Raw genomic sequence first — 21825 nt, 5'->3', positions numbered from 1 at the left:
AAGTCCTGCCACTGTGTGAGGGGGACACACAGGAGACCTCCATGTTGTCTAGGAGGAGGGATGGGGGGGGGATCTAGTCGCTGTTTATGTGGTGGACAACATCCCCTTGCATGTGGCTATTGATATTTCAACTCCTGTCAATACATCCTTAAAAAAAACAAGTACTTAATCATGTACATTTTTTTTTTTGAATGGTTGAGTATTTCCAAATGAGGTCTATCATGAAATAAATATTTCTCTTTGGTTTAAATTTGAGATTGAATCATTTGTTTGTTGAGTTTTGTTATATTTAATGAGTTTTCTAATATTCTATTGCAGACTGGGGCATAATCACAATAAGTACACAAGCACCTCGCAATAATGTTTGCCTAGACCTGTGCCATTGAGATGTCATTAAAATTCATGAATTCATAAAAATGTCATAGTATGAAAAGTATGTCATAATGTCTAAAATAAAAAAGTATGCAAAATGATCTAATAAAACAAGAATAAAAATCTGATGAATTCAATAAAATAAGTAAACTAAACTATAAAGTATTAGTGTGCATGACACGGAAAAATGTTATATTGCACCTGATATTGAAAAGTATGTTCTCAGTGATTTGAAATAATTTTTCAGCTGTCCTTCCTTCAGAAGGGGGTTGGAGTTATACCGTTGTAATGGCCACTGGTAGAAAAGACCTCCTGTGGTGTTCTGTGGTGCACCGCATTGGTCTCAGTCTGTCAGGACAAAACCAGATCCCCTGATGAGCTAATGGAGTCTTTTCGCAGTGCCTGCCTTCACCCTGCTGCCCCAACACACTGCAGTGTATTGTGCTGTACAGCATATTAAGACGCTGGCCACCACTGAGTGATAAAACTTATGCAACACTGGACTGCAGATGGGGAAAGATCCGAGTATGAAAAAATACAGATGGAGTATAGTGTGTATACTATTGTGTTTCTCCTTAATATTGATGACATTAGGCCATTTGTAATAACCTGCCCACGGACAAAAGATGAAAATTAGCTCAAACTATCTCCTAACTCTTTTTTTTTTTTTTTACATTGAAGTAAAAACTGAAATGCCGATTCATGTGCCTGGTTAATTAAAAAAAGTCAGGGGAAAGTCTGTCAAATAAAAAGTCATACTAAAGAATGTTATAAAAATGTCATGTATGGTATGTTGAAAAAAGTCACAGAATAGTATGTCAAAAATTAAGTCATATTATACTGCCCTACAAAGTGCATTAACTACTATACTACTATATTCAGCACACTGATGATTGATTATGGTTTACCCGTTTGACATTTAATCATTTTTATCCTCCATACTTTCAAGCCCAAAACTGTAGATCTCATGTTATTATTGAGAATAAAAACTTGAAATTGCAGTAATCCATATCTTGATTCTCAGGGGTGATGAGAATCTTCCCATGGTGGTTCTTTCGTTTTAGCAGCCTAGTCTGTGTGTGGAAGAATAGCATGGGTCTGTTCTGTGAATGTGTGGGCTCTTTTGTTTGACCTTGGCAGCTCAAAATTTATCATCATTGTTTACTGGCACAGTGATCTCTAATCACCAGTGTCATAAAGAAATGAAACACACATCTTTGCAGAGATCGCACAATGCCTTTTGAGTATGTCACATTCACGCTTCTTTCAAAAATAGTCATCTCAAATGTTTCTCAGATTGTTTTTGTGAACACTGTCCAAGAAGACTGGATATTTTTTTTGTTGTTTTTTTACACATTGCTTAAAAAATAATGCCTTTAATTAAACTTAAAGACACGTGTTGCAGCACAGTGTCTTTACTGTGTTTTACGTGATTTTATTTGGACCTGCATGCAGGCTGATATTAACAGCAGTGTTCCGAGCGATTACCAGTACTTGGATGATTATTTATGAAGTCTGTGCATGTCGGAGATACTTCTGTCAGAGTTGCATCATAACCGAGCCGTCTGGTGTGCTTAGAGGTAGAGACTGCCGCTGCTTTCTGGTGATTTAATGAAGATAAACACCGTCTTCGTCCCCGCGTAATTACGCACTGGAGCTGGGAGCGGGCTGGAGCTTTCAAATTCAGGCTGCGGCTCACTTCAGCACACTTCGACTCTCGCCCCATGTCATGAAAATGTCACAATAGAGTAGGTCATCAACAATGCCATGAAACAGTCATATAATAGTAGGGTATGTGATAAGAAAAAATTTCATAAAAAAACATTGAAAATATAGTATACCATTAACAGGAAAAATCAATTCAATAGGTGAATACGTCCCTGATTGCAAATTATAAAAGCACTTTATTTCAATGTAGTTCAAACATACATCAAAAATGAGAACTTTTAGAATAAAGTCTTTGTCATAAAGGTGTGTGTTTTTTAAGAGTATTTACAGACAGTGACATTGACCTGCATAATGACTGACATAATTAATGCTAAATGATCTTGTAATAAAAGATATTTCTGATGTGACAAACTATCTTATGTCAAGATTATCACTTAATTTACATGAACACTTTTATAAAATAATCACACAGCAGCTCCATATTCCATTAAATAGACTCTATGTGTGACTCATGCTGCTCCAGATTTTGATTCTACTGAAACATTACAATGAAAGCTAAATGCTTCTAAATTCAGCTCTGTTGTTGATTGTCACACTGCGTATCCGTACTTGCTGTCATACTCGACTGCTGTATATTTGACTGGTGTGTGTTCATGGCTGTTGCTGGAGGGAGTTTGTGTGCGTCCGTCATTGAAAGAGCTCACCTCAGCTCTGCTCGTCTGACAGTAAGTAACCTGCGGGTGCTGACTGGATCTCCGGCTCGTATGGCGACTGACCGGACGACTCTCAGGGGGCCGAGCATCCTCCCTGTTTGATATCAGAGCAGAGCAGAACAGAAGAAGAGGAAAAACAAAGTTGAAGGATTTTACTACAGAGGACATTGTTTCACTTCAGTCATTTGAATTAAGATAATTAGTGCTTGTCTTTATTTCATGGTAAAATGGCTTAGGAAGTCACTGTAAAAGCTGAGTTTCATAGCATGAAATCACAACCGTAAAGCTTATTTATGGAGCTTTAGGGTAGAGCTGCACTGATTGTCGAAGACACAGAATTTTCCCTGGTTTTGCTCAGTGAATATTAAATAATAGGGTAAAGAACACAGTGTATAAAATCTGCCTTCAATCTTGTGATAAATGTGTTGTCCTTGCCTATTTAAAGGCTCTACTCAAGTGCACCTACTCACTGAAACCCTGCTTTTACTGCTTCTCTTCTACTGAAGGAGAACATTCACTCTGGTGCTGGCTTCAAAAGCAGACACTGACAATAAGCAAACAGTACAATCTCCTGTCGTCACGAGCACTGCCAACAATTTAAGCTTATAGAAGCCACTTTAGATTCTTCTTTTATGTAACTTTGCAGTACCAGCTGGGATATGCTCCTCTGTCACAGGAAACACTCAAAACAACCGATCAGCATTGGCATTTTCTGCTCCTGTGGAGGCTAACAAAGGCTTTCTGATGGTAAAGGCAATACATTTACGTTTGTTGAGCTGGAATGCTCCAGGTCCTTGAGGCTCTGATTCTAGGCTGTGTATGTGTTGCCATGCAACAAGCTAGGATTGCTGTGAACAAGAATGTGCACAAAACAAATACAGACCAACTAGAGACCATCTTGCGAGGGGATGACACCAGCTTCCCTACTTTATACATCCCTACTTCTAGCCGCCTTGCTCAGATCACACCCATATTCAAACGCGATTATTGTGATTTGGACTACACACCTCCACATTTTGCCATGATGACACACACACACACACACACACACACACACACACTCTCTCAAACAAACAATACCAGCGAAGCTGTCGTAGCTGGTAATTAGTGAAGCTCTTTGTGTTATCTTTTTTACAGAAGGTTGTTCCGAACACAATTACCATGCAGACACAGTTAACTGGATGTCTTTTTAATGGTTGTGGCTTCACACTGAATTTTATTGTATTTTACTATTTATTAATTTGCATCCTGAGAGGCAGTTTGTTAGTGCTACACTTGAAAAAAAATATTCACCGCTCCAGGAATAACTGTAAAATCCTTACACTATCACTGTGGTTAGATAATTACATATTTAAAGCTGCTAAGATCCATAATTTATACTAATGACCTCATTAAAAGGTACTACATAATTCATATTCTTATGCTAACAATGGTTCAAATGACAGTGTGTCATGTGCAAGTTAAGGCTCATAGTGACAATCCACTAGTAATCCACAGAACCCCTCCTCTCTATGATTCCCCTCAGCTCTACACTTTCAGTTCATTGTTTTGGTTACCGCCCACAACTTTATTGTTTTGGTTCAGACTCCCTGCTCTTACTAACAGAGATATTTCCCCACAGAATTTATAGAGGAAATCCAACCAAATATCCAAAACAGACAATGCATATTGGATGTATTCCTCTGGTGGACAGAAACACAACTTCGTTGAATACTAATGTTGCTCCATATTGGTCATCAATCGATTTTATCGTCACATAAAACAAGGAACACTTGATGCAACTTGATAATGATTCACCCTGAAGCAGAATCCGCCAGATCGCCACACAGGAAAAGGGACACCCATTTGAACAGCTTCTGCTGCCCGTGTCTGGTCCGTGTCTGGTCCGTCGAGGCCCCTCACCTTCACTGCCACCCGTGCAGCAGCGCACCCGACCCAAGGGGTTCCTTCTGCTAGTGGTGGGCCCACAGGATGGAGAGGAGGGAGGTGCCACGTCCCTTTTTCGGGCTGTTCCCCAGACGGGGGGCCCGGGCTTCCTCCGGGCAGGGTCTCTCTTCCTCTTCCTTGTTTGTCCATTGGATCTTTGTGAACCATTCTAAGTCCGGCCCCTCGCTTGAGACCACTCTGCCATTGGAGACCCTACCATGAGCACTAGGCTCCAGACAACACAGCCCTCAGGTTCACTGGGACACACAAACCTCTCCACCACAATAAGGTGATGGTCTGCCTAATGCAGAGTTTGGGTCTTGTTTTCCTAACTTTATTTTTTAAATGCATACAGTCCTTGAACCGAACCGATACTCACATGCATACGCATGACTCATCTCTGAACTTTATCCCCACTCAAGCTGCTGCTAATGTTTGTTTGGTTGTTGCTTTTTTTCTTTTCTTTTTTTTTCTTTTTTACCTTGAACACTATATTAATTGTCTGGAAGTCTGACAAATGATTACTGCTTTGCAATCACTCTGCTATGAGCTTTTCACCACATAACCATGTTTATGTAAAGAGAGCTGAACTCTGTATGCCACAGATTTGGAGAAGGTTTGTGGCTTGAAGTGCCTTGCTGTCTTTTGTAGACAACACTGTTCTCCCACACTGACACTGCTCAAATTTCAGCATTAAAGCATGTGGGCTGTTTTCAACTGCATATGAACCATAACTCCACATTTTGGGTAGACACTGTTTATAAGCAAAAGGAATATTCTTGTCAGAGATGTCAGAACAGAAGGTCAGCTGAAGAACATTGGCCCTGGAGCAGCTTTGCATTCTGCATACTGTTAACTGCTCACTGATTTATGTTATCAGAGGACCAAAACAAGTCTGAAACAGGACCTTCTTTTTTAGAGACTGTCCCAAGCTGCCCTTTTCAACTAGTTACACACTGCGCGGATGTTCCTTTCGGTGATCTATTGTCTTTAATGTATGTTTATTTTCTTCAGTTAATTTAAGTTTAGTTTATCTGACATTATGAAGACTTACTTGACTTAAAGGAATAATTAGGCTTTTTTGAGTGGGGTTGTGGAGTACTTATCCATAGTCAGTGTTTTACCTACAATAGATGCGGGTTGGCACGCTGCAAGTTTCGAGAAGCATACAGGACTGCCGACACAGAAGTTAAGCAAAGAAGTCTACTGCTTTTTTTTTATTTCAGCTGTTCAGCCAACCTCCGTAAAAGTTCTGCTTCTGTATACTCTTGCTAAGGAAGGGATCCTGATCACCATAGTGAATGGCATTTTGCAATTGCTGTCATAATTACTCACTATTATTTTCCTGTTTTTATTATTATTATTATTATTTGTTTATTCCACTAACCACGGAAAGTCTGACCTAAACGTACTTCAAGGGCCACCACTATAAGCTGTGTCCACAACCCTTATGCACTTTTGCTGACAGATTAAGAAGTCTTAACAGCAATGTATTACCGTTTTCAAATGTTGTTCAATAATGCATTTAGAACAATTCTTGCTGGCATGTCACACAGCACATTGAACATGAGTAGTATTGATCAGACTTCATGAGTAGTATTGGTCAGACTTCAGACTTCTATTAAAACATATGACTTTCTCTCACCACTTATCTCCAATTTACAATGCTGCCCTTTCATCCCTTCCCAGGAGATTCAACAATCTAACCTCAAAGAACAACTGTTCACAAAAAATGGCCTCCTGTGACTCCAACGACTGTCGTTAAGACCCAATAGAGCACTAACGAAGTCGAAACCTACTTCCCACCAACGACTGCCACTCTAACAACAGTCGTTGGCACTTGGAGCTCAAAGGGTTCCAGTGACATCATTGGCCTTGTGAGAGGCATGGATCTCCATACCAGATAGTTGGACCAGTCCCAGCCTGGTCAGATGCGTACACAAACTAATGAAGCCTCTTGGATGAGAGGTGAAACGTCTTCCTAAACAAATAACCAAGTCCAGTTGCTTTCGACTGAAATTGCTTTGGGGTCAGCTCATAAATATCTCAGTTTATGAGACTTCCTGCTTTCTCGAAGAGTAAAAAAAAAGTTCAAACACAGCCACTGTCAAAAAATTAGATTAACCAGTTTAATAAGGAAGAAGAGACCGCCCTACCCCTCTCCCTCTCCTCTGCTGAAAGATAAGTTGTATTGCTCAAGGAAAATCCCAACATTCCTCTCCTAAGAAAACCTGTGAAACACCAAAGAGACTCATTTTTGAAACAACTACTAAATTGAGTATATATTGTGTAATAACCTGAATTATATTAATTTGTAAAGAAATGTGTTTAATTTGAAACAACTCTGAACTCTCTGACATTAAAAAGTACAAGCAGCAGGTCAGTACAGTAGTTAGGTGAAGCTTTTTTCACCTGAGAACCCTATCTAAGATCAAACTGGTGTTCGGTGCATATGCACAAACAACAGTCAGAGTGTTCCCCCCTGCCACCCGCAGGCCTAAGGAGGCGACCCTCTCGTCCACCGTGGTGAACTCCAACACCGCAGTGCTCAGCCGAGGGTTTGTGAGTATCCCCACGCCAGCCTGGCGCCTCACACCCTGGGCAGCTCCAAAGAAGAATAGGGTCCAACCCCTATCCAGGAGAGCGGAGACCTGCCCCAGAATTATTTAGCAAGAGTCATCCATGCCTTCATAACATCTCAACTGGACTACTGCAACGCTCTATACACCAACATTGATCAATAACAACTCTGGCACCTGCAGTTGGTTCAGTATTCTGCCTCCTGACTCCTCACCCGTACAAAAAAGCACGGTCACCCTGGTCCTCGCATTGCTTCACTGGCTTCCAATCTGCTACCGCATTGGTTTTAAACATATATTGTCTTTTTATAAATCACTCCATGGTCTGGTCCCCTTGTACCTGTCTGATCTTCTATGCCACGACCCCCTCCACAGAAAATCACCAACAGTGTAGGGTCCATGGGGCACATGCAGAATTTGTCTTTGTTATGACATAAGCAGGCCCGGTGCTTAGCCCCGCCTCCTTAACGCCACCCTATATAAAGAGGTGCGACATCACCCTGACTGGCAGTTGAGAGGTCAGTGGCATTGCCAGCACACAGAACTCGAGAATGTTTGCTTGCTCAGGAGCTCCAGGGTCACCACGATCTGCAGCTTAAAAGCAGTCCGACAAGAAAAGGGTCTGCATCAGGATAAATAGCAGATTGGCTTTCACAACACGGCAAAGCTTAAGAGCCTCTTTGGGTATAAAAACAGACTCGGAGCTGACATTACTTCTCATCGACAGGTCGCTTCTCATGGCAGTGCTAATGCTAATGTAGCAGTGTGGCTGCTTACAGTCACTGAATCGCTCTGTAGAACACTTTCTCTCCACATCCCTGTGTCTTTCTTCAGATGTCCTCTCAGCGTTATTAATGTTATAACGCAAAATTATTTTAACAGCACTATTTTTTTAACCCGCTATTAACGCGGGCGTCTCCGAAGATGCTGCTTCTCTCCAGACGCGTGTGTGTCTGTGTGAGTGACGGTTACCACGACGCTCCCGTCTCCCAGATATTTCTGCAGCTGGATTTACATGATCTGGTCTGAGACATGAAACTCACAAATTGAGGAGTTGTCCCACTGCGGTCTGCACGTCACACAGACCATTGTGCATTTGTAGGAGGAAGTTGTTGTTGTTGCCTTACTTAAAGGTGTCAGGTCCATGTCAGGTAAGTGAAAGTGTGTGTGTGTGTGTGTGTGAGGTGTCGGATGCATATCCAGGTATGGAGTAGGCAAGACTCCCCCTTGTTTATATCTGATATGCTCCGCCACAGGATCTATCTAGTGGTCAAATAAAGAAATTGGATTTGCGTTAATGCTCCTTTAAAATCTAGATATTTTTGAGGAGTTACCTCCACTGAAACTGAAGCCACATGGGTGTCTCTGAAGCATTTTTACATCATTCCTTCTGAGATCGGATTTTTAAAAATCTTATTGGTTTTGGGTGACATATCTTACTATGTTTAAAATGTACTGTATCATGAAGTTATTGGACGAAATGTCAGCATCTAAGATGAAACCTTCACATTCAGCTGAAGGAAAGACATTTTTTTGGCTTTCTATGCCTTTTTTTGACAGTACAACTGAAACGGGGGTAGAGAAAGAGAGGAGGGCAAAATGCACAAAAGGGCCGCAGGTCAGAGTCGAACCTAGTCTGCTGCAGTGAAGACTTTAGCCTATATTAGGGCACCCGCTCTGTCAGGTTAACTACTGGGCGCTTAAGGAAAGAGAGTTTAAAGACATGATGAAATGTTTTTAGGCATGGCACAGAGAAGAAACCTGTGCTGTCACTGATGAAAAGTAAATTGTTGCTACTTGTTATGTTTTCTTCTGATGCAACAAGATCAATGAACATCTCAAAGAAATAGCTTGAAACACAAGCACTGTATGCTTGTGTGCTTTCTGAGGGACAGTTGGATGAGAAGATTGAAACCTTTTTCTGCCAAATTGGGGAAACATCCATTGAAAACAATAATCCACTATTTAACAGGAATTATGTGTCAAACTGTCTCTTCATCCGACACACCACCTTATGGAGTCCCTGCTGGTTGCCTGGCAACTGTTGAGAGCCAAAGGAATTGTCTGGCATGAAACCCTACTAAAATGTCAAATTGTTATCAACACATTAAACAAACAAGTGATAACGTATTGGTTTGTGAGCTTCACAGGTGCTGATGGGCATATGTTAGTTGTTTTCCAGTTTCCCATCTATTTGCTAAGCTAAGGTTAACATCTCCTGCCTGTATCTTTATTTTAAAGGATGGATATAAAAATATAAAATAAGATATGAAATATTTGGCTGTTATAGAGAAAATAAGAGTGTTTACCAAAATGTCAAACTCTTCCTTCATGATCCAGCTATGCTTGCTTGTTGAAGGAGCAGTTACAACAAAAAAAACATTGCTGGATCTCAAAGCATAGGTTTGACATTTTGGGACAGAGTTTAAGATTAATTTAAGAAAACCCACAAAACATACATGCACCATGTCCAGAAAAGCCAGACCATTATATTGGTAAGCCAATATTATCAACCAAGATATGACTCAGAGACGGTAGCTATTGGTATTGGTGTAGACTATATGTTTTCCAATATTTATTATTATATTTCTTCTTTGAAGAACATATAATACAAAAAAAATAAGTTGGGGATGATTTAGAAATGGTATCATATAGCCACTTTATCCATGCTCTTACTGGCTCTTCCTACTGCGCATACTCATGATACCATGAGACTCTTTGGGAACTACATGCTAGCTTCTACCAGAGGTTGACAAGGATGCCAGAAGTATAAAGAGAAGCATGTAAACCGCTCATCAAGATGACCAAACAAATCAAAGAGAATTATCCATAGGCCTACATGTTTGAGACAGCTTCAGACAAGAGGCGGAGAGGCAGCAGATTCCTTTGGGCGGATCGCTGACTCACAGTAAGGCAGGTGCAACTCCTGGAGCTCACTGGTGGATGGCTGGACTCTGAGTCCAAACTGCCCGCCTATCCTATACTGACTCAGGTTTCTTTGCTGGTGTTGTGTCAAAGTTTAAGTGTTTCACATATTAGACAGCGATCAGTTTATGGATTATTGATGTACCAACTAAAAATTGCCTGGGATAAGTTTGAATTTCAAATTGCAGAGAAGTGCACAGACATCTCCTCCTTCAGGAGAGGAATGTTAAAACATCTCTGTTGACAAATTTGCTCAAATACAAGTCACTATAGTCAATGTTAGGCATTTTAGATGACAGAGACAGAAGAAAAACACTTTTTTGAGTAGAGGTGGACTTAAAGCAATTATACATACAGAAGTTTTACCCAGGAAAGTATTTTTAAAGTCATAAAGAGGAATTCTGTAATTATACTTTCCTACGCTGTTCCAAGATTTAATAATCAATATATTAATGATGCAAATCTAAGGCAAAAACTTCCAAGAGTGGTTGCTGACACAAGGAGAACCTTTCATGTTTCCCATTCTAAAGAAAGACGGAGAAGGAAAACAAGAAAAAAGAGTTGATAACTTTTAATGAATCCTACTCAGGCTTTCAGATGAAGCACTCAGCAGGAACTGATGTTATTTATATCAGCAGTTGTATTTGCATCAATATACCCGAAGAAAATCTTGTTTCTGCTCTTGTCACATTAAACCTCCCTCTTCATCAAATTGTTCTGCACTATGTGCGGCTTAGTAGCTCTGCATTTGGAACAACCCTGTCAGAATAGTCTAGACTTCTCTGTCTTCGGACGGATTTTCTCTCTAAGAGTCTGTAATAAAACTCTTTCTCTGTCTGTATTTTTGTTGTACGTACATGTTTCTTTCTTTTAATACAAGTCTAGGATTTTATTTCTATTTTCATCCCAATGGACGAGAGGTGTGTTGTTTTATATCTTGTAATACACATTTATAATTGCCTCTGTTTTTTCATGTTCAGTTGTTGATGTCATTCTTTTGATATCTGTTCTCACTTGCTTTGTGATGCCAAAACATGTTATTATTATTGTATGATAATGTAGAAATCTGTGTGCATACAATAATGTTTTATCAGTATGTTCATACCCTTTAACATAACAGAACTAGTCAAAACTGACCGAGGCAGAAGTTTCTTCTTAATAGGACTTTTGGTGTCAGATACAAATGAACTCTAGCAGAAACTTGTCAGACAACGTATGTGGATTTGTTCCCTCCTTGCAGCAGCTCATTCATCTCACCATCAAGCTGCCAACATCTTTAGCTCTGCCCCCACTGTCTCTGCAGTGCTGTACAGTACCTGATGTCATTGGAGAACTCCTTCTCAAAGCGTAGTCTGTTTCTCAGCTTCCAGTATAGAAGCCCGATGAAGACCAGCAGAAGGAAGAGGAGAAGCAGGGAACCCGCAATGGTACCGACTATCACTGCTGCTCTGTTTGGAGCTGTAAAATCAAAAGGAATTATTCTCTCACATGCTCTGTAGCAGAAAAGAAGTGTTTCCTTCTGTGCAGTGGTTACAATCATCGTTGACAATTTTGTATGTCCACTCTTTCATGAAATAGAATAATATAATAATATCATATATAGATAACTGGCACTCATGTATGCTACATGCAGTAGTTGCCAGCAGTCAGGTAGCTTAGTATAGTACATAGACTGGAATGTTGTGGTTTTATTATGTTATTTGCCAAAGTATTTTTTGGGCGGGGACAGTAACTTCAAAGAGTCTCTGCTGGTTGACAGTGATGATAAGACTTCAGACATATAACAGAACTACTAGAACCGGGCGCAGTATGGATCGTCTCATCTTACCCTTGGTTAGAAGGCCAATAAGCATATTTCTTCCCCAAATGTCACTATTCAGTTAAGGCTTTGTGACAATGCAACTTTTCTTCTTCATATAATTCAATTCAAACTTTAACCTAAGATATGAAGTATGGATATAAATTGTTTTCGGCTAATTTGTTATAAGCCTAAAACAAAGATTGATGTTCTCTTGTCAGATTTTGTTATTTAAACAATTTTAAAGGTATTATATCCAATATATCACCAACAAAAATTGGGAAAAGTCCAAAAAGTGACAGTTGTGTGGATGGGTGGGTCTGTCCTAAGCCTGAGGGTTAGAACCTCTGGTCTAGCACAGCACCGTGCACTTGAAATAAAAATGGATGATAGTCTGCCTGAAGCCAAACATCTGCGCATGAAGACTAAAAAAATGGATTTAGAGAGATGTCATACGGGTGTCTGCTCCACAGAACACAAGGCTAACAAAGACAAAGAATGCAGAGGGCTTGTTCCAGTCTAGACCCGGAAAATGATTTATTCCATAAAATTGTACTGAATCACTGACTGTACTCTCCCCTGATGCACTTACAGACACCAGATTCATTCCTCATGAGACACCTCTGGTATTTCTCTGCTTTCTCTCTAGTTCAGAGATACCATTATATATTAGGGAATTTCTGGATTTCCTTTTTGCACTGTACCAACTAAACAAAGCAGGTCACTTGGTTTCTGTTGCCACCTTCTTCTTGTAGACTTTCATTTGGGCAATCTTGTCTTTATACTCTTATCTTGTGTGTCTGTGTGTAACGGTTTGCACACAGCCCTGCAGTCTAATGTCCTTTTATGGGTATTGGCGGGGCTCTTACCTATTCTAATTAGGATATACTAGCACAAGCTTGGACATTTGATTCATTGTAAGAACAGAGGTACAAACAATTCCGTAGTTTAAGAACACCTCATGAATCCGACGTTGGCTTTTCTTAAGAAAAAACTTGAGGAGGAAGATATTGCCGAATGAGGCCCGATGATGCCAAAGCATCAAAATACAATTTGTCCATACTTGAGACTGAATGTCACACACACTTGACGCACCTGGCCCGATTTGGTCTTGTGGCTGTTGTGATCATAAGATGATCCCTATTTCATTTACACTGTATAACAAGGACTGTCAAAATACAAGGCAGTGGCATCATTTCAGCATGAATCATTGACTTTGTGGCTCAGCAGCAGGAAGGCATTGATGAGAAGCAGATGGCTTAAAAAAACCTTTGTCTTCTGTGAGTGGAGCAGTTTTTCTTCAATTGACTGTGACCTCATCTTGTCATTATTAACAACATAATGAGGATAACACACTGATATTACTGATATTACGGGGCATTGTGGTTTAAACCCAATGGGAAGATTGTGGCACAACTACGGAGAGGGAAGACTTAAGAGGATGAAGTCTTGGTCTTTTATGATCAAATGTGTGCATCATAAGTGATGTACACAAACAGCGTCATGCTGTGTGTGAATGTGTTGTCTTACGTTTGTTCGCTTTCAGGCTGATCCTGCAGTGTTGGGCTCCAACAGCATTGATCACCTCACAAAGGTAGAATCCTGCGAAGATCTGCGAGTGGTTGCTTATTTTCAGCTCCCCGGTAACGCTGTCTGAGAGAACACACACCCACCAACACAGATTAACACATAATGTACATGTGTATATGCGCTGATCATACACAAGGAAACAATGACTATAGATCAGAGTAGTATTTTATAGAATTTGTCATTTTAATTTAATAAAGACTTTAAGAGAGGATGTAGAAGTCCACAAAAAATAGAGTGACATATACTTGAGGCTTGAGGTTTATGGCTTTCAACAAATTTTAAAATATGGCAATTTTTGCTCACCCATTATGTATGCATGCTGCCAACATTTCTTGTCTATCTTGCTCTGATCAAGGCAGTTTACAGTAAACAATGTGTACAACATTTCAGTTATAAAGAGTGAAAAGAACATGGGGAGAAAATGCAAATGAATCCTTCTAGTATGCATCATAAACACTGATAAACTACAGTGTTGTGCTGCGTAGTGTATAGAATGCGCAAATGCTGTACATTCAACAAGAAAAGGGTTTTCATTGAGCACAGCAACCTCTCCCCAGCCCGACTCGCTCTCTCTCTCTCTCTCTCTCTCTCTCTCTCTCTCTCTCCCTCTCTCTCTCTCTCTCTCTCTCTCTCTCTCTCTCTCTGATCTGTAGTAGCATCCTGACGTCGGCAGAGGTCACACTTACTCTGTGTGGCTGCAGCAGGGATGGGGCCTGCCCTTTCTCTCCTCCATGTGTATGTTAGGGGAGTGGAGCCTTTTTCAGACTTGCAGTGCAGAGACACAGCCTCACCAACCAGCTCCGCTCCCTCCACCCAGCACTTAGGCACAGACGGCTTCGCTGCAATCATACAAAAAATTACTAGTTTTGCGCTGCCATTTCCATTCCTTTTTGTTGGAAGAACCATTTTGACTTCATAAAGATGGGTGACACCAACACTGAGATGCATTTTTTTACTCAAAAATCCTAGAAAATGTTACACAAATATAAACATGTCTTCATAACACATTCTAAATGTATATATTTCAAATCTATCCTCAGTATATATGGAGTGTAAGCGTGATGATATAAAGATGGAGTACTGTCCTGTTTGAAAGGTGGAGGACAGGAATTGGTAGTGATTAGGTTGAGATTGATTACGTTACATGATGGAGCTCATGAAACAGAACTGGACTGTAATAGATAAAGTATCTCTGTGTTCTTCCCAATTAAATAATAAGATAATGAATACTATTCAGTCATATGTTATGTGTTCTCTGGACCATGTATCCTGCTTCGGATCATGCAAAGAGCCTGATTTATTAAAGGCATGTCTGCTCTCAGGAAAATTTGTCTTGCTCTTAGCATGAAAACAGCCACAGGCTGTCTATCAATGTGAGGGTTTGCTGGAGATATTCATTCAGCAATGTGCTGGTTTCCATCAAGGATGAGGTGATTACATTGGATACAGCTCTGATACCAAGATGAGGAAATGTAAAATTACTGTGAAATGATGATGTTTTTGCCATTTTGCTACTTTCATTTACTCTCAGATTTAGGCTATGATGGAAAAATAACAAAATAGTTTGAGCCATTACTTATCATCCTTCTTTTCACTATTTAACATCCAAGCAGGCCCATATAAGAAAAAATGAAATGCTGGAGGTTGAGCAGTTGAAACAAGTCTTTGAATTTCAGGGTTTTTGAAATGGAAATGAACAGTAGATGTGCACATTACTGTGTCTTTTAAATGTATACTGAGATATAAAATAAAATCAGTGCTCCCTTAACCTGTAACTATGATTGGCCACCTCAAAAGCTTCTTTAAGACTTTATTCAGAAATACCATGTATTCTATCCCTTTGACTCAGAGTTAGTTTGTTGGGACAACTATTTGCTCAATCATAAAACATCTTTGTAAGAAGTGATTTAATGCAGTATTCAGTAAAATGATAATAAATAAATCCACTTCAGTTACTGCTCACGCTCAAACAAGACGAGTTGGACTGGAATCAAGTAAATTACTTTACCCCAGTGTTGACTGAATACACTGACTGAATAGTGAAATGTAATTTCAAATGATTGTCTCCCTTTCCAGTGTCCCATCCACTGCTCAATCCATCAGTTTCAGAAAAAAAAATACTTCCATTAATTGACTTTGTAACAATTGTCAAAATTGAGACCACAGCTATCTCTTCCAAGGCACTAATCTCTATTTGCTCCATCAGCAGATGAAGCAATGTCATGTGCTAATGAAAAATGTGACATGCATTTAGAAGCTCCATAAATAGCTAGTAAGTGAACCTTAAGTCAAGAAGTTATGGGTGATGTGTTTCTCCAAGGAGTAAATTCCATGTTTTCACATAGCAGGGTCTTTTTTATTATAGGCACTAGAGAAAATTGGGAAATTTGACCTCAATTTAGGGAGCAACATTTCATCAAATTAAGGAATTTTCTTTTTTATAGAACAAAACCTGACTGATGAAAACATTTTAAAACAACAGACATTGAGAGAGCCATGTGACCTTGAACTAAACTGACCTCCACAAACCACTAATGGATACACATCATTGGGGTAATGTAGTAGTCTTAAAACATGAAAGCATGCCTGATAGAACCTTGAAATCCAATTGCAAGTGTAATGCATTCTGGCATGTGACAAGGAAATGTAACCTTTATTGAAAGAGGCAACCCAAAACCTTAAAAGTAAATGTGTGTAGCTGCCTCCTCCTTAAAACCAAACAGTACTGTAGTTGTTTAAGGTGATGGATATAAATAATGCATCCCGGTGACATGTGGATGGAACCCAATGGTGGTCTTACCCATTACCACCAGTGACAGCTTGCGCATGTCCACTCCAGGTGATTTCTTCACTTTACACTGGTAGGTAGCACTATGAGCAGGTGACAGCAGACCGATTGAGATTGAAGCATCGCCCATTGAGGGGTCAGGAGCAGCAAAGCTGAGCCCCTTTGCAAGAGCGTGGTTACCATGGATGTATCTAGTGCCGCTGGTATAGGACATGAGCTAAAGGAAAACATAATCAAAGACAGATTCAACAAAGAGTCAACAAATTACACTGGATGACACTTTTAATTGATGTAAACCAATTAAATGTACTTTTACCTATTATTCATCTCATCAATTAAGCAATATCACACGAGAGGGAGTGATTTTGTACTGACTATCATCACAGCTGTGATTTGGTCGTACGCCTCATGCCTAAGATAATCACAGTCGTGATGATATTCAGGACATCAATCGATATCCTTTATTTAACCAGGTAAAAAACTAATTTAGATTAAAACCTTTTTTCCAAGAGTGACCTGGCCAAGACGGCAGAACAAAAGTTACACCAAACACACAAGACACAAATAAAATATGATCATACACTACAGGAAAATTTAAAAAAAAACATAGCCTTGAGTGTGATATTGCTTTTATAAAACAATTCTACAAAAATGAACTAGGGTTCTTCTCTGCTTAACCAGCAATTTATTAGTTAACAGGAATAAAGCGCAACACAAATAGTTTAACTGTTGGATTCATAGTAAGGTATGTTTCTTGCTTTCCAGGCTGTGATTTATTCAGCTCTCTTTTCACAGTCTGAATGGGGATGTTTAGATGATATTTTTGACACTTTTTGACACAAGCCCATGATGTTATCCTTACAGTGTGAGCATTGGCTTCATTTTTCAAGTTGTCCAACTATAGGGTGGCTGAAGCAGTAGGCTATATAACGTTACCACAGTAATATGAGCACACTTGGAGGATTTTATCAAAGTATCCAGGCTTCTTTCCTTACCTTCGTCCTCTTCTGATGACCATTCTTTATCTGATTATCTGTTCTGATCTCAGATACAAAGGCTAGCGACTGTTAATGTAAGGCACAGTGATACATATAGTTAATCTTATAGATCTTGTCAAATCACATTTCTTTGTCAGAACTAACTGTTGTATAATATTGGATAAACTAAAGATAATCCACAGGCCTGGTTACACACGCCAACAGTATTACAGTGATGAAGAAAGCATACACATGGATGTATAATTGTGATAATACATCAGGGCTGTCTGCTTGTCAACTTGTATTTTAGTTCCTTAATGGCCAAAGATCGATAAAGGCAGCGTTAAGTTTGCAGTGGAAAGATATTTAGTTTATTTACGATAGAGAGCTGGTAAGAACTAGCCTCGGACGTGAGACATTCCGGATTGGGCAAGCTCCATTGTATTTTACTCGCAAATCAGTCTGGTAATGTGCTGCGGAGAAAATTTGGAGAAGTCTGCCAAGCGACCGAACCTATCAGCATTTGTTTTGAAGCAAGATTTAAGTGTGACGAAATGAGAAGCGACTGTTCAGTGTAAACAAAATGGCGGCTTCCGCGAATGAGATGAGTGCAGCTATCGAGCAAGCTGCTCATGAACGCTTTTTTCTCTTGGATCCTTCTGTTGGAATATGAACCAGGCACCTGAAACTGTGCCTTTTATCTGTAAATTCACGTTGCACAAACGGCAAATATCCTTTACCAACATGTTGTGTATTTTCTGAGCTTTGCCTCGACTCTGTTAGTACGCCATATGCTTCATTGATCTGATTGGTTGATTTGGCCCGTATGTTGGTGATAGACAGATGGTTTATCCAATCAGAAACCAGTATTTCCACCCCTTCCCAAAAGATCTCCAAATGAGAATTCCCAGATGGATATGCTGAGAGAATTAGAATCATGAGAATCAATCCATCTGGTGGAGTCAGGTTAGGTAAGAACTATACTGAATAAGAGTTTGACTGCAAAAAGCATTCCATATGCACAAGAACCAACAATCCGAACTAGTCACACACTCTGAAGCAGCACACCGGGCTACTTGACCTGGTCAATCCTTGTATTGACTGTGAAAAAATGTCTGCTGGGGGACAGAAATGAGGGAAAAAACAGCCTCTCAAGTCTCAAACACTAATGACTCATTTAATTTAAAAGGCAATTGGATAAATGACTAATTCCTGTGAAATGAAAAAGGGGGTATGAGTTCATCCACACTGCAGCCTCTACAACACATCACATGAGGAGAAAAAGAACTCTGAAAGAAAGTGTGAAATCTCAATAGATGACAATTTTAAAGATTATGATCATGGTGAGAATTGCACATGTCACTAGACAAAGGTTGTCTAGTTTTATTTACGGGCCCATCATTTTCACTTTTTGGAAAGAACTTTGTAATTTGGTCCTATTTCCACTTGCTTGCATAACCTATGCAGCCTTTTTAGCCAGCAGGTCAGCCGTAAATATACAAATTACATACAAGAAAGAATTAATCAATTAAATGGGCTTTTTATTTCTAGGACATTTCAGTGTTCCCTACATTTTCTACCATATAATGTGTTCTTGAAATGTTTGGGAAATTATTCTGAAATCATGGACCCAGAGCCCAGATAAGCATGCACACACACACACACACACACACACACACACACACACACACACACACACACACACACACACACACACACACACACACACACACACACGCACGCACGCACGCACGCACGCACGCACGCACGCACGCACGCACACACACACACACACACACACACACACACACACACACACACACACACACACACACACACACACACACACACACACACACACACACACACACACACACACACACACACACACACACACACATCTGACTCTACATCTATATTTATAGTACAAGTTGCTCCATTCTCATTCTGCTTCTTACCATCTGATCTTTCTGCGTGGTATCTGGACTGATCACTGACCATTCAATGTCAAGTTCTCCATTGTCAAAAGGGCTCGCTGTGTATCTGCAGTCCAATGTCACGCTCTCTCCCTCAGCCTTTTGGATGGTCTGAGGACCCGTGGACGTCACCTGCATCCCACGGGCACATCTCCATTCTTAAGAAATTCAGACAAGTCTTGAAATTAATCACAGAAACATATTAGCTGTGTCTTAATCCCTTAGTGTAATCCTCAAGGATACAAATTGTGTATTCTCATCCAGTGAGCCCATTTCCACATTCATTGAACCACAGCTTATTGTTTCCATGTGCACAGTTTTATGTATATGATTAATATTGATTCAGATTCTTTTTCTCAGAGGAGGTCTGGCTAAGAAATCAACAAAAACACAAATTACTCTTAGAGCTTTACAACAACTTGTTGCAGTTATAAAAGTTACTAAGTGGCCCATGAACAGAACATAGCTCTTGGCTTAACAACCCCAACACAGCTTTTATGTGTTTTTTCCACAAGGTCCTTCACCATTATATACAACAAGAGCACTCTGTTTTCATCAAGACAAGCTAGTTTCTTCTTCTTAGCCCCCATTATACCACATGTATTATGGTGTCTAAATAAGTTTAACTGCTGCCTCCGTCGACAGCAGTACATTGCTTAGCTTCTGTGATGTTATTTTCTGCTATTTCATTAGGTAATACATTGACTATGGATAAGTACCTCATATAATAACCCTTCAGAAACCCGAACTATCCCTTTAAATAGCTGTTAAAAATACTGTCTAGCTTTCTACTACTAACGCTATCACACCAGAAGTTCCACCCATAATAATTTCTACAGTAACACCCCCAAGAATGAGTTAGATAGTTTCAAAGCAAATACCTCTTTCCCTGATTAAGTTCGGACCGTAGAGACACATTAGACCCTTGAGTTCATATCAGGTTTCTTTTTGTTGTCTTAATGTTTCAATCATAAATATAAGTGCACACATAATAAGAAAGCTTTTCCAATTATGCTTTTTCAAACTAGATGTGTATTTGAGATCTGCAGCTCAGTCTATTAAGGGCCCTACCCTGAAGAGAGAAAAAAACACAAGCTCAAATCCCTGGAACATCAGGGAGTCAGTCATCTGGAGGCACAAACTCACAGCGTGATTGGACAGCAGTGAGCTCCATGGCAACACCTGGGGACGCTTACACCACTGAGGATTACAGCTCAGCAGCATTCAACAGAGACGAGGCATGAGGGTCTCAATGAGCATTTCTAGAAGGAAGCTTGATGTAATGAAATACAGTGGAGTAGATAACACAGGGCACAGTCACTATATCTTTGTGTCTTCATACCTGTGCTCAAGAGATATGCGGTGGATAACAAGATAGACAACCAGGGTAGGAAGAAAGCTGATCTGCAGCTTTGTCTGAACATAGCCGTCCTGTTTAAGATAAAATCATGAAGAGCAATTGGTCAAAATATCTGCCAGCATAACAGACAGTACAGTGTCTTTACATGAATAACATATGAAACTACTTTTCACAGCAGGAGCATGGATGTACAACAACAACAACAACAGCAACAACAGCCAACTTTTAAGGGAGATATTACCTGATTGCAGATACTATATCCAAATGCTTGGCACATGGAATACAAAGGAGCAAGCAGGACTGTGCTGTTGCTTTGTAGGGAGCTCCCCCTTTACTTCCTTCTCATTACCGTAAAGCCTTTTGATTGGATGGTTGCTCCACCTGTTTTACCTGTTTCTGAGGAGCTTTCCTTGGTATTGCCATTCAGCTATTGCTATTGTCTTTCACACCCTCTAACTTTCCCCCAAACACTTAGTGATGACAACACAAAACTAAATAAAACAAAATTATGTAAAATAAGAATTTAATCAAATTCCATAAAAGCCAATGAGAATGTGCTTGAGGAAATCAGTGCCTTGGCAGCTGAATGACAATACAAAGCAATCCACTGGTAAACAAGGGAAACTGGGGGAGTGACCCTACAATTAGATGGGGTTTCTGCTGATGGAAACTCAGGGTGCTAATTTGATGAGAAGTGAACTGTTCTGAAAGGAAAAACATCCGCAATACAATGCTGCTTTCTCTACAGTCAATTCTAGTTTTTTGCTTATTTGTTTATGTAGCTGTCTGTCTGTTTGTTTATGCATATTCCCAGAGGTCAGCAACGTCACTTTTTATTAATTTGGATAAAAACAAACACAATAAATTACAATTAAGCTAAATTTAAACCTGAAAATAAGAGAAAGCCATCTGCCTCCACTTGCACAAGGAAACACACAGCCACTGTACACTCCTTCTTTGTTGCATACACAATACAGCACACACCGCTTTAGCTCCTCTCATTTTCCAGATGTATGTGGTTTCAAATAAGGAAAAGAAAGAGATGGCATGAGGTCTCAAGTGACAAGAAACTGGTTGTTCAGCCAAAAACATGAGCCAGCAAGGTTTGTATACATTACCAGGATGTGGGCAAAAAGTGCTTATCTCTGTACCA

The 21825-nt window shown here is 39.9% G+C and overlaps 1 protein-coding gene across 1 annotated transcript; it reads right to left on the bottom strand.

The window, feature by feature from the left end:
- Positions 1–2630: 2630 nt before the first annotated feature.
- Positions 2631–19450, bottom strand: vsig8a (V-set and immunoglobulin domain containing 8a; the record flags this gene model as incomplete). The annotated part of the gene is made up of 6 exons (XM_083930409.1): positions 2631–2847; positions 11500–11641; positions 13512–13634; positions 14258–14410; positions 16372–16576; positions 19295–19450. 6 exons carry the CDS (start codon positions 19448–19450, stop codon positions 2631–2633), a joined length of 996 nt encoding a protein of 331 aa, XP_083786535.1.
- Positions 19451–21825: the final 2375 nt, after the last annotated feature.

This window comes from Echiichthys vipera, assembly GCF_963691815.1.
Source record: "Echiichthys vipera genome assembly, chromosome: 16".
Classification (NCBI taxonomy): domain Eukaryota; kingdom Metazoa; phylum Chordata; class Actinopteri; order Perciformes; family Trachinidae; genus Echiichthys; species Echiichthys vipera.
The sequence above is the reverse complement of the archived record's forward strand: the minus strand, read 5'-3'. Positions and strand labels throughout refer to the sequence as shown.